The 12,045-nt window shown below is 35.1% G+C and overlaps 1 protein-coding gene across 3 annotated transcripts; it reads right to left on the reverse strand.

The window, feature by feature from the left end:
• Positions 1 to 1,890: 1,890 nt before the first annotated feature.
• On the reverse strand, positions 1,891 to 9,021 carry LOC116178755 (UPF0047 protein YjbQ). 3 transcript variants are annotated; one of them, XR_004146895.1, is made up of 4 exons: positions 8,627 to 9,021; positions 8,442 to 8,578; positions 7,601 to 8,366; positions 1,891 to 3,834 (listed from the first exon to the last, which is right to left on the reverse strand). XR_004146895.1 is itself a non-coding variant. In XM_031498340.1 (3 exons), the coding sequence occupies exons 1-3, from the start codon at positions 8,784 to 8,786 to the stop codon at positions 8,151 to 8,153; spliced, it is 513 nt and encodes a 170-aa protein (XP_031354200.1). In that variant the 5' UTR covers positions 8,787 to 9,021; the 3' UTR covers positions 7,487 to 8,150. The 3 variants fall into 3 exon arrangements, 2 of the variants coding, with proteins under 2 accessions (XP_031354200.1, XP_031354201.1); XM_031498340.1 differs by lacking the exon at positions 1,891 to 3,834 and having other exon boundaries at positions 7,487 to 8,366; XM_031498341.1 differs by lacking the exon at positions 1,891 to 3,834 and having other exon boundaries at positions 8,245 to 8,385.
• Positions 9,022 to 12,045: the final 3,024 nt, after the last annotated feature.

Here is a 12,045-nt window from a genome sequence, read left to right on the forward strand (position 1 = left end):
CTACATCCAGCGGCCAAAGATAGAGGGCCAGTTTCAATATACCACAGCCAAATGAATCACAGTAGCGACACAGTAATGAGTCACTAAATGTTTTAGTACCTAATGATACGACTACGTACAGTTTATAGAATCTTCAATAAAGTGATACTCTGCAATTGAAACTGCCGTCGACTCGGCGAAGGACCTGAATGTAGCACGCGAGCCCCCCCCCTTCCCCAACCACGAAACTAAAACAGCACTCGAGGACGTTCCAATTCAAGGGCAACGAATCATCGTGGACGTTTTCTGGAAGGATGAATTTACCAAAACGTATCATATATTGCTACCTAAATACGGAAATTATTGCTGCGACAATTCTACGTCGTCGACCCAACTGAATACAAATTTCTCGGCCCCCAAAACGATAAAAAATAGCGAATTTTCCTAGCCCCTCCCCGAAATCTTGAGCAGTCCCCAGTCGGTGCGTAACGCCAAAAAAAAAACGGTTTCTAGAACCGACTTCCACAAAACAGTCGAAGGTGCGCCAGCAATTGAATTTTTGGAGGATGGGATTTGGAGAAAATACCGTCGAGTTTACGATAATTTTCTTCACTGCCCGAAACGCGACTAATTCGAAACGAAAATGTTTACGGTTCTGTTTGGCGATGACTATATCGGTGTGCTAACACCATTTTGATCCGGTTATTATTACAACAGAAACTTGTGTGAACTTTCAGGCAATTCCAGACTCTTTACCGAAGACAGAATTACTAAATAAAAATTTACTTTGACGTTTATTAACCAGTAAACAAAAATGAGAGGATTAATATCGAAACAACAAATAAATTGATATACACTGTGTCCATAGCAAATACGACTGTGGTCAAATTAGTTGGGCAATTAAACAGTTAAATTTAAATTTGCCGATCTCGTTTTTATTTTTTTCTAATGTGAACAGATACAAAAAAAATAAAAGATCACTTTCTCATTGCCACTATTTGAGCTTTACAAGAAAACATTGAGAGATTTTCAATTTGGGGAAATCATCCACTTTATTTTTTATATGCCCAGTAAAAGAGGACAAGTACCATACAAAAAAAAATAAAAGTTGAAAACTCTTGGTCAACAGGATGGTGCACCCTCGCACAATCACCTATTCGTACAAGAATACCTATCAGAGAAGTTTCCAGGAAAATGGAAGATTTGTCTGATAGTTATTCTCACACGATTGGGGCGTTGTGGGCGGGTGCACAGTTCTGTTGAACCCACAGTTTCTATCTTTTGCTTTTTTTGTGTGCCATACATCGTTGTATTCGTAATAAAAAATGCTACTCGTATGACCTTTTTTTACGGGCCATATAAAGAAGTTGATAATTTGACCATATCTTCGAGATCCTCATGTTAGACATCGTTATCTTGAACACAGTGTATATTGCTACAAAAAAAAACATCTTTTTAGTGTTTTCCAAAATACCTATATTTCGGTGTGACTGTTTAAATATGCAAACTACACAAAGTGGCTAGTAAACATTGTTTTCAAAACGTGAAGGGGTTTTTGTGCACTTTCAAGAATTGTTTATCTCTCTCACTCGTCTAGAAAACAATGAAATGCACTTAGGTAAATTTGGAAAGCTTCCGAATGCTCCAAAAAACAGTGAATAATCTTATAGGTGTTTTAGTGCTTTCCAAAGCTCTTACATTTTTTCCGTAGAATTGTAGGACCGTCTGAGCAGAGAGAGAGATCAATTAGTTCTACAACAACACCTGGAAAAAGGCCCTTCTCAGAGCTAGAAAGGTGCAGTAGAAAAAACCTATGCAAGTCTGGAAAACCAGATTATTTAGTCGGGTCTTAAACTTTGCCTGGAGCTTATGTGTTTTAGAGCATGGCAGGATATTATTTATAATTAAAAATAAATATAAAAATCAGATCATTTCAGTGAGCCATTGTACCTACCAGGAGATCGAGAAAGTTATGTATGCGTATGATGTAATGATTACATTGTTCCATGTGAAATCTCGTTTGAAATGGATGTTAATGTTCAAACGCGTTTACACGTTTACTAAAAAGACTATTCAAGTAAGATATGATTACACAATACACAAAGAGTATGCATGATTGTTAGGTATATTTTGGAAAAAAAATCAATTTTCTACTTAATCATGAATCATACGCCCTCTGGCGGCAAACTTAGAAATTTGAAAATAATCTAGGCGTCTCTTGTTATCAAAATCTTTTTCCCCAAGCTGGCCTGCGGCCTTTAATTAACTTTATTGGTATTCTGTACACAATAATATCATCATTCTAAAATAAATAAATAATAAACAAATACAATGGATATTATGCAGTTAAGAAGTTCATTTAATAAAAGAATCAGTAATAATCAATTTTAATATTCTGATTTTTAAAGTTTAATGTATCAAAACAATAAACGTGCAACACTTTTTGTCATAGCTTTAATCCTAATTCTAATAGATCTGGGACAATCACAAAAAACGGACAATCACAAAAAACAAATAAAGAAAAAAAAACAATAAAAAAGAATAAAAAAAGCGTCATATTTATAGTTTCTAAAATAATAAATTTTGGCTAATTTTTGAAGTAAGAATATGACTGATATGGCGAGGAATATTTCATCTTGAATGCTTCGGCTAATTGAGTAAGTAAAGTATCACGATTCCGGTAACTATCGTATAAAACATTTGTGTTTAGTATAATTTTTATGTTGTAGAAGATAAGAGTGTATCATGGGGTTCTTAGAAACCACCGAAGATCCGACAATTAAACAGTTATTATCTTGCTTTAAAGAAAACCAGAAAATTCAGATTCCGAAGATATGCCAGAAAATTTTTTTTATTTTTTTCTGATGCTTTACGAGCAGATACATACAGAAAAAAAACACTTCCTCATTACCAATTCTGTGATCTGAATAGGAAGAATTTTTTCGCTAACTTTATGTACAGTCATTGACAAAAGTAATGAACAGGGAAATCCTGCAGTATACGCTACCAACATTTGAACATTTGAAAATATGCCCCCTTGACCATAGAGAAGTACGCCACTGACCACAAATTTAAAGTACATAGATTGATACCAATTTTTTTATCATTGTAGTTTTGAAGTTGTGTTCAGTGCTGGAGACAAAATTTCCGCGTTGTATAATAAATATACTGTTTTTGAATACGCATTTTTCTGTTTGTTTTGATAATAATAATAATATAGCCTTTAATTATCCCCAAAAATAAAATAACACACTTCTACAAGGCGAAGTTCAGTTCGGCGGAGACTACCGGCGTCTGTTCTTCCACTTAACCTCGAAAATATTTATTACACAATTTGTTAATATAATGAATAAATTATTTCCACTGTTTTTGAATAAACCATTTCCGCCCCGTTGACGCACGATTTCGTTAATTTAGAATTGTGGGTTAAATTTAGTTAACAACGACAACGTATATGAAAACTAATGTATGAAAATAAAACTTTTAGTTATGCAATTGTTTATTTTTTCAAAGTAACTTAGTAACTATAACTAAGTTCATTTTGTTTTTAAGTATCTTGATACTCGAGTTACTTGGATAAGTAACTTTCACAGGTTCCGATGTCTCTCTTGTAATGCTAATTTTATGTACACATAATTCACCGGCGCAAAATTTTTCCACATCCTCAGTGTCGCAAATAAGCACTGTCTAGTTGTCAAATTGTTTTTAAAAAATTCGGCACACACTTAACTTCCGAAAAATAAAACATGTTACATACAAAAGTGAAATGCTTACTTGGGTTACCAAGCTCCGTGCCTCAAATCGTAGTTAAATCGCGTATGGCAAAGATAACCAGGATCCAGCATTGCGCTTAACCTACGGAAGGAAAGTTTGATATCATCTCCGTTATAAAATCTATGTAAAAATAAAAATAATGCACTGATTGACATGCTAATTTATTTCCGCCGTTTAGTGGGCACGTGCCCTTGTGCCCTTTAAGAACCAGCTGCCACCTACCCTACGCGGGGGTCTGAGCAGATCCCACTATGTGTTTTTAAACTCTTCCCATTTACCCTAATCGCTTTCCTCAATAATAATAAAGTTTCCCACACAAACCCACGAGGGACACCCTGTATACTATTGTCCAACCTTAACTCCAGAGACAAATGTAACATTTTTTCATTGGAACTTTGATTCGGTTTACCATAGATTTTCTGCAATTTCAAAAAATTATACCACTGTATGTATGTTTGCATATTTTAAACTTTTCTGCACCCTGTACAGGGTGCTTTTTTGGAAGCTTTAGATAAACGTTTCTGGGAAAGCAAAAGCTTTTTGAAAATGTGTACTTAGGAGTTCCTCTGAAAGTCAAATCGATGTAAAATATTTTCAAAATGGTACCGGAAGTGGCTAGAAACTGTGAAAATTCAGTTCTTTTGATACCCACATTTTATTTATTTTGACTTAACAAAAATGGCGGATGCAAACGATGCTTTGAAAATTGATTGCTTGAAAACGGTTCTAGTTATGACAACCCATTTTTACCAGTGCATAGAGAAAGAATAGGAATTCCTTTTAGTGTACTTAAAAAAAGTTAAATTGCATACGACCATATAGATCCCAATTTAAGAGATTTTCTTTGGATTTGATGGAGAATCAAAATTGGAATATTTTGATATTAGATGTTCCTATTCATTGAATTGATACCATTTTTTTCAGATATCTTTTTAGTAGTCGGCCATGATTTTATGACAATCGAATTTTAAACAAATCAAGAGAAATATTCTTTAATATCATTCATTGATTCTAATCTAAATAATTAATTAATAAAAAAAAGGCAACAAAGTGATCAACTTGGAAAACACAAACTTATATAAAAATAAGATCAAATTATTTCTCTCGCTTCTTCAACACATGCTCAATTCTTACTCTCAACATCATGTCTTCTCTTGTGGAATGCCTGGCATAAACTGTCTTTTTCGTATTCCCACAAAAATAAATCTAATGGGGGAAAGGTGTGGGGAACGAGCAATATATGCCGGCATATTCCTGCAGAGGCGGAATCTTTCTTACAGCACTTTTTTATGTAGAATCCATCGCGAATCAGTTTTTATACAGGGTGTTTGGTTTTTCATATACGACCCTAAACTACATTTTTTTCATATCAACAACCCTATATATTTTTTTGAGAAAATGAAAAGCTCGGATAATCCAAATTAATATTTGTATCTTACATACGCACATATTAAACGTATACATATACATGTATGTACTAAAAAGAATAAAAAAACAGAGAACTTTTATACAAGGAAATTTGTACTTTAAATATCTAAAGTAACATGTTTACACTGATAAATTAACTATTCAAAAAAGCGGGTAGATAGGACTTTTGGAAAAAATGTTTGGTCTGCGTGTAAAGTTTTGATCGGTTTTAATTTTCTGGTGCATACTCCGTACATTTCAAATATACAGTTCAAAAATATAATTTGAATTAAGAGAATCACGCAAGAATCCGCCGCAAGGATATTCCTTTTTATACATTAAAATATTTTTACTGCAGACATCTAGCTTTCCATGGTGAACAAAAGAAGGCAGGATTGTTTAAAATTACAATTTCTTGGTTATTTGGAAATTTTTTTTCGTTCCAAATATTTATAATTTCAAATAACACATAAAACAAAAAAAAACTCATGTGAATAAAACAAATAAAGAATATAATATATAAAAAAATAATGCAGATAATCAAGAAATTATCATTTTAAACAATCCTGCCGTCTTATATATATTTTAATGTATAACATGCAATATTAGAAATAATATTTGATATAAATATAGTGTGTAAAGCGATGAAGTATACAAGAGGGAATTTTTTTTTAATATTGATTTATGAAAAAAATTTATTCGTCATAATATGTTTTGCTTGCTTTGAAAGTACTAATAACGTTTCGATTGTTTGTAGTTTGATAGCAATACTCTATCTTATTATAATGTAGAATGATAACTTTCAATAAAGAAAATTAATTTTATTATTTTTCCAGATTTCCATAAATAAATTTTAGATTATCGAAACGTTATTGGTACTTTCAAAGCAAACAAAAAATATCATGAAGAATAAATTTATTTCATAAATCAATATTTTAAAAAAATTCCCTCTTGTATACATTGCTTTACACACTGTATAATAAGTGATTCCTCAAAATTTGGAAAATTTTACACTCCTTTTAAAAACTCAAAATATATAGGATGGTCCATACGAAAAAATGTAGTTTAGGGTCGTATAAGAAAAACCAAACACCCTGTATAAAAACTGTGTATCGCGATGGATTCTACATAAAAAGGTTTTGCCAAACTCATTATCTTTAATAACAAGAAAGTTATGGGGCATTAAAGAAATCGACTAAATTTGAGAAACACCCTCTAGCGGCCAAACGATTAGAGATAACTGAATTCTGTTTGCGCCAGTGATTTTCTCTTTAAAATTGAGCTCCAGACACCTAGGTCCATTTTTTCTATCTCTTAAAATAAAGGGCGTTTCCATAAGAAAGTTAAAAATGAGATTTATTTTCATTTACCAAGAGGCGCTTTAGATACATTCAACACTTATCGAGCGGACTGTTAGCTCTGATTCTTCATAAGGGTATTGTCAGAAGGTAACATGAGCATGACAGCGGTGGGGGTTGCGCAATTGCAAAACAATGAATGGTGCTCGAGACCACTGTAGGGTTAAAGATAGCTATAGGAACATGTAATATCAAAATTGGCTCTATCAAATGCAATAGTAAGAAAATGGTCATTTCATTAAAAAAACTGAGTTTTGGTCTTTGAAGATTCTTAAATTTGGATAGGGTTAAGTGGTAGAACAGATTACAGTTTTCACTACATATCAGAACTATGAGAATTATGTATTGTTTCTTTTGTACGTTATCCAATAACTATCACTATTATTATATCTCAATAAAGCCATATTCTTTCTCTATGCACTGGTAAAAATGTGTTGCCATAACTACAACCGTTTTCAAGTACATAATCAATTTTCAAGATACCGTCTGCATCTGCCGTTTTCAAGTCAAAATAATTTAAAAATCATAAAATGTAGATCATGTGGGTATCAAAAATATTAAATATGTTTTACATTGATTCAGCCTTCAGAGTAACCCCTAAGTACAAATTTTCAAAAACAAAAAAAAAATATTTAATGAAGGCTCTCAAAAAAACACCCTGTATAAGATCATACCACCAAATGCATAGTTAAAAATAAAACAGTTGCGTCCTAAGTTACACTTTTGTCAATATTAAAACGAATTTACATTTTCTTAATGCCTCGAGAATACTTTGATACATCCCCTCCTAATATTGTATAAATCGTTTGGTTCAATTGTCTTATTTTCAGCGTATTTTGCTATTCTATCCAACGTGACCCCGGTAAAAAAAAATTGAAGAGCGTTTAAGTGAAGGAATCAAATTGGCTAGCAAGTTTCAACGTGCAATAATAACCGAGTTAAACATTTTGTCTTGAAGGAACATCGTATAAGGTACAAAATAGAAAATATATTTAAACCACATACTGTGTACATAACAATGTGCAAACATTTAAAAAGTGAATGAAATGTAAGTTGTAGAATGGAAACATTCTTAAACATACCCTGTACGTCATATACGAAACGCAAATGCCGGCGAAACAAACGGAACTTTCTTGATCGTTGTATTCACACAGGAGGGAAAGGTCGACACTATAATGGATATTGCTAAGGGAAGGAAGACAGACTAGTCAGTCCATAAACACACACGCACTATTTACAACCCGTAATGATTATTATTTACATTTGATTTGAGGAGGCGCATTCCGTACCGATTTTAAAAAATAACGAAACGTAGGCGTTTCCTATAGTATTCGAAGCCACGTTACTGATGATACCCTCCTAAATGCGTGCTCTATACAAAAAGTGTATGTCAAACCCCGTTATTTCTAAAATTATAATTTACACTTGAGACACCCAAATGATAAAAGCCTGTACAGCACCAGAAAAATCAACCCCCCTACATTAAACAATCTACTAAATAAAAAGAATGTACACATATGTACATATTGTCATAGATTTTTTTAGTCTGTGCGCAACACTAGTTTTTTAAATATGTAAACGGCACCCTCGGGACAATCAATGCTTAGACAATGAATGCCCCGAGTGTTTTCCCTAACTGCTCGTGCTAGCCATAGGGCTGACGGGAGAAAGAGGTGTACATGTGGCGTCCCGTAGACAACCATTAAGTGTTATAAGAAGTTTACGTGAGCCTGCGTGGTCCCTGTGTTCACATAACCAAACTCCTTGCCACGTGCCCAGGTTTAACTTTCCCTCCGTAATTGGAATAGTTAAAGATGAACCGAGAAAACATGCCTTGACGTGCGCCGGCTACAATCACAAAAGAACACTTTTTGTACAACTGAAAGTAGACTCGGATTAGTGCGGTTATAGCAATCGACCTACCATATCGTCTGGTCCCTCGCAGGAATGTCTGTACGCTAAGCCCTCCGGCACGATTTTATTCAACATCATTTCCATGTCGTCCCTAACGTCCGGATCCCAACTTTCGTTTAGCGCGAGACTCGCCGAAGTGTGCAAAACTAAAAGAATAGGGATAATTGTTAAGTTTCCTGAAGAGTTCAACTCACTTTGAACATGACACAATCCCATAGCAAACTGTGATAATTCGGGCACCTGCCTTAAAATTTCCTCAGTCACTAAATGTACGCCCCGATGCTGCGGCCTTAGATTAATTTTCTTTTGAAACCAGGCGGAATTAGTCTGAATAATTCGAGCCGAAGAAGCCATGTTGGACTTACTGTCACTACCACTGTCAGTCGCCAGTTTGAACGCGTTTATTTCTTACATTCACAAATAACCGAAAGAATAATACACTTCAAAATTTCTTTTATATCTCACTAAATTCATTATTATCATGAGCAAATCATCGGAATTTTGTTTAAATAGTTCGAAGAAAAAATAAAAAAAGGTTACACAAGGATTGCCGCAGTGCAAAACCGGCTCGTTACTAAATCTTCGTCTAGGATCGTTCGCGGTTCGTGCGGGCGAGGAAAAGCGCCAGAATTTAACTTCGCTTTATCAGAATTTCACGTGACTTTTCCAATTTCAAAATCTCGTTACAAGCTAGCCGACTATCATACCTCTAAAATATTCATCGTGAATAGAATTGAAAAAAACAAGCGATATCGTTACCGAAAAAAATGAATGATTTTTGGGTAAAAGATGCTCATTTCATGTAGCTTGATCCTTTTCTTTGCAAAATAGGCCAGGCCTTTGAGGTAAATAGGCAAAAGTAAAAAAAAGCATAACGCTGAAAATGTTCACTTGATGTGCTGAATACCCTTACTAACAGGCCGTACTCGCATGAGTCTATAGGTATTTGCCACTTGCAGCGCGATTTCTCTACATATCTGTTCCAGATGTCTCTACGCCCTTTACCAGAAACATCCAGGAACTTTCCATATCAGACAAAGCCTTAGCGAATCTTGTCAACGATTCCAAATGTGGACCTTCAAATCTTTTACTGACCTCCGGGTCCCTAAAGACACACATATTATAATAGCTGTTCCTATAGCGTTTTGTAACCCATTGAAGTAATAGTCCAAGAGCCCAGTAGGAGAGTATACCTTGAACGCCCGGACTATTCTAATAATTTTCATAGGATTCGCCAGGGGCGGACTGGGTACTTACGGGCCAGGTGGAATTGTATCGTACGGGCCATTAAAGTATTATAGTGTAGTAATGAAGGTGGCAGGGGGGGGGGGGTAGCTCTGAGGGGCACCACAAAAACATTTTAAAGTACTCCTTTCTAGAAAATCAATTACCATACAGTTTTTTCAGCTGATAATTAAAAGTAACAAAATATACAATCCACACGAGGTGCGTCGCCTATGATTATATTTCAGCACTTTCATGCTTCGACAAAAAATGATAAATTCATTGTAAAACACTTCAAACAGCACATACTTATAAATTTCCAATGGGCCATTATGATCTACAGGCCAGGTGACAATCGCCCCCCCCCCCGGGCCAGTCCGCCCCTGGTTATACACTGCCTTTTTTTGAGCCCCCAAAAAAAATTGTCTCAGATCGACCCGGAAAAAAAATTTTCTTATAGAATGTGGCCTGTAGAATCCATAATTTCAAACAGTTCCAAGATTGGGCTACTAGTTCAAAAGTTACAGCCCTTTGAATTTTTTTTCGAAATTGGTTTCTAGTCTATAACTTTTGATTGAGAAGTCTGATCGAAAAAGTACGAATTGATTTGGATTCTACGCACCCAAATTAATAAGAAAAAGTGTTTTCCCGAGAAATTTTGGTGTAGTCGATTTTTGGTAAGAAAGAAAGGTTATTTCGCCATAAAAAGTTATATTAGAATCGACAACGGTGCCGGCGAAAATCCTGCCGAAAAAGCAGTTAAAAAAAAATTAAATTCGCCCCTTATTTTTGGATTGTCCCGGACGTTCGGGAAGAGTACTAAAGGCATATGGATGAGTTTTATCGGAAAAAGTCACGGTGCCGGGGCGCAACTTGCCGCAACCCTTGGCACCGCGACTACAAATGGGGTGGTAAATCGTGTACTAAACTACCTTTTTCTCCCGGATCAAAATGACCTTGTGAAATCATTAAAACAAAAGATTCTCCGAACGATTTTATGTGGAAAAATGCGGCAGAAAAACAACGTATCACGCTCGATCCTACGAAATGTGGTTGGGAAATGAAAGATATTTTAAAACCCTTTTGGTTCGAGGGCGATCCTACTCCTTTGAGCGTCGATGATATTTTGAAAATCAACCGTTGAAAACTTGGAACTAGACACCGATGTGGAAGAAAATGATTTAGATGACTCTCGGGACAGTTATGAGTTTGATTCTGATTGAATTACAATAAAATGATTTCAAAAAAGCAGTTGTGACACAAGAATCATTTCGAGTCAACTTCGATCATTTCTACTTTTTTTGGGTTGCTTTCAGGCATAACCACACAAGTCAAGTGTTTTACTTTTCAAAAAATTAACGCATATTTATTAAAAACGATTTTGTCGGTTCTTTTTTTGGTTTTTTTGAACAAAAAAGTGCTTCAACTTATAAAAGAATGATTCTCTAAGTGACCGAAATAAGGGCATAAGTCTATTTGTGTTCATTCAAGTCTGTATCGTCACAAGTTTGAGAAAATGGACTTAGGAAGTGATCGGATACGAAAAGAAGGCTCTTATACGCACCCCCGGATTTCTTATAATTTGTCTACTCTTAAGCTACATTTTTCATTAAGGACTTTTTGGTCCGGGAAAACAAGCTGGATTATTACAATTTACCGCCTCTTTTATTGCGGTACAGTGCCAATAGGATTCCATCGACGGTGCCGAGGACTTCCGGCATCCTGAGAGTCGGCACCGTTGGTTTTTTAGATTCGTATAATCGCAAGCTACATTTTTCATACCTATAGGTCATTTTGGTCCGGGAGAAAAAGGTACGATTTACCACCCCATTTGTAGTCGCGGTGCCAAGGGTTGCGGCAATTAGTTGCGCTCCGGCACCGTGACTTTTTTCGATAAAACTCCCTATGCACCTTTTAGTACTTTTCCTGAACGTCCGGTACAATAAAGTACATTTTCCAAAAATAAGGAGCGAATTTAATTTTTTTTTAATAGCTTTCGGCAGGATTTTCGCCGGCACCGTTGTCGATTCTAATACAACTTTTTATGGCGAATCCTATGAAAATTATTAGAATCGTCCGGGCGTTCAAGGTATACTTTCCTACTGGGCTCTTTGACCGGTACCGTTGTCGATTCTAATACAACTTTTTATGGCGAATCCTATGAAAATTATTAGAATCGTCCGGGCGTTCAAGGTATACTTTCCTACTGGGCTCTTTGACCGGTATCTAATGAATTTTGTCCAAATACTGTCACTATGATTCTACCCAAGGATACTATATAATATATATAGTATCCTTGGATACCAATATTATGCGATCAAAAAAGAGTTAGCTGTCAAGTCACCTTTGGAATTTTTGTTTCCATGAGAAATCATATTTAAACTTGAAC

The sequence above is a fragment of the Photinus pyralis genome, unplaced genomic scaffold (genome assembly GCF_008802855.1).
Source record: "Photinus pyralis isolate 1611_PpyrPB1 unplaced genomic scaffold, Ppyr1.3 Ppyr1.4_LG8, whole genome shotgun sequence".
Lineage (NCBI taxonomy): Eukaryota > Metazoa > Arthropoda > Insecta > Coleoptera > Lampyridae > Photinus > Photinus pyralis.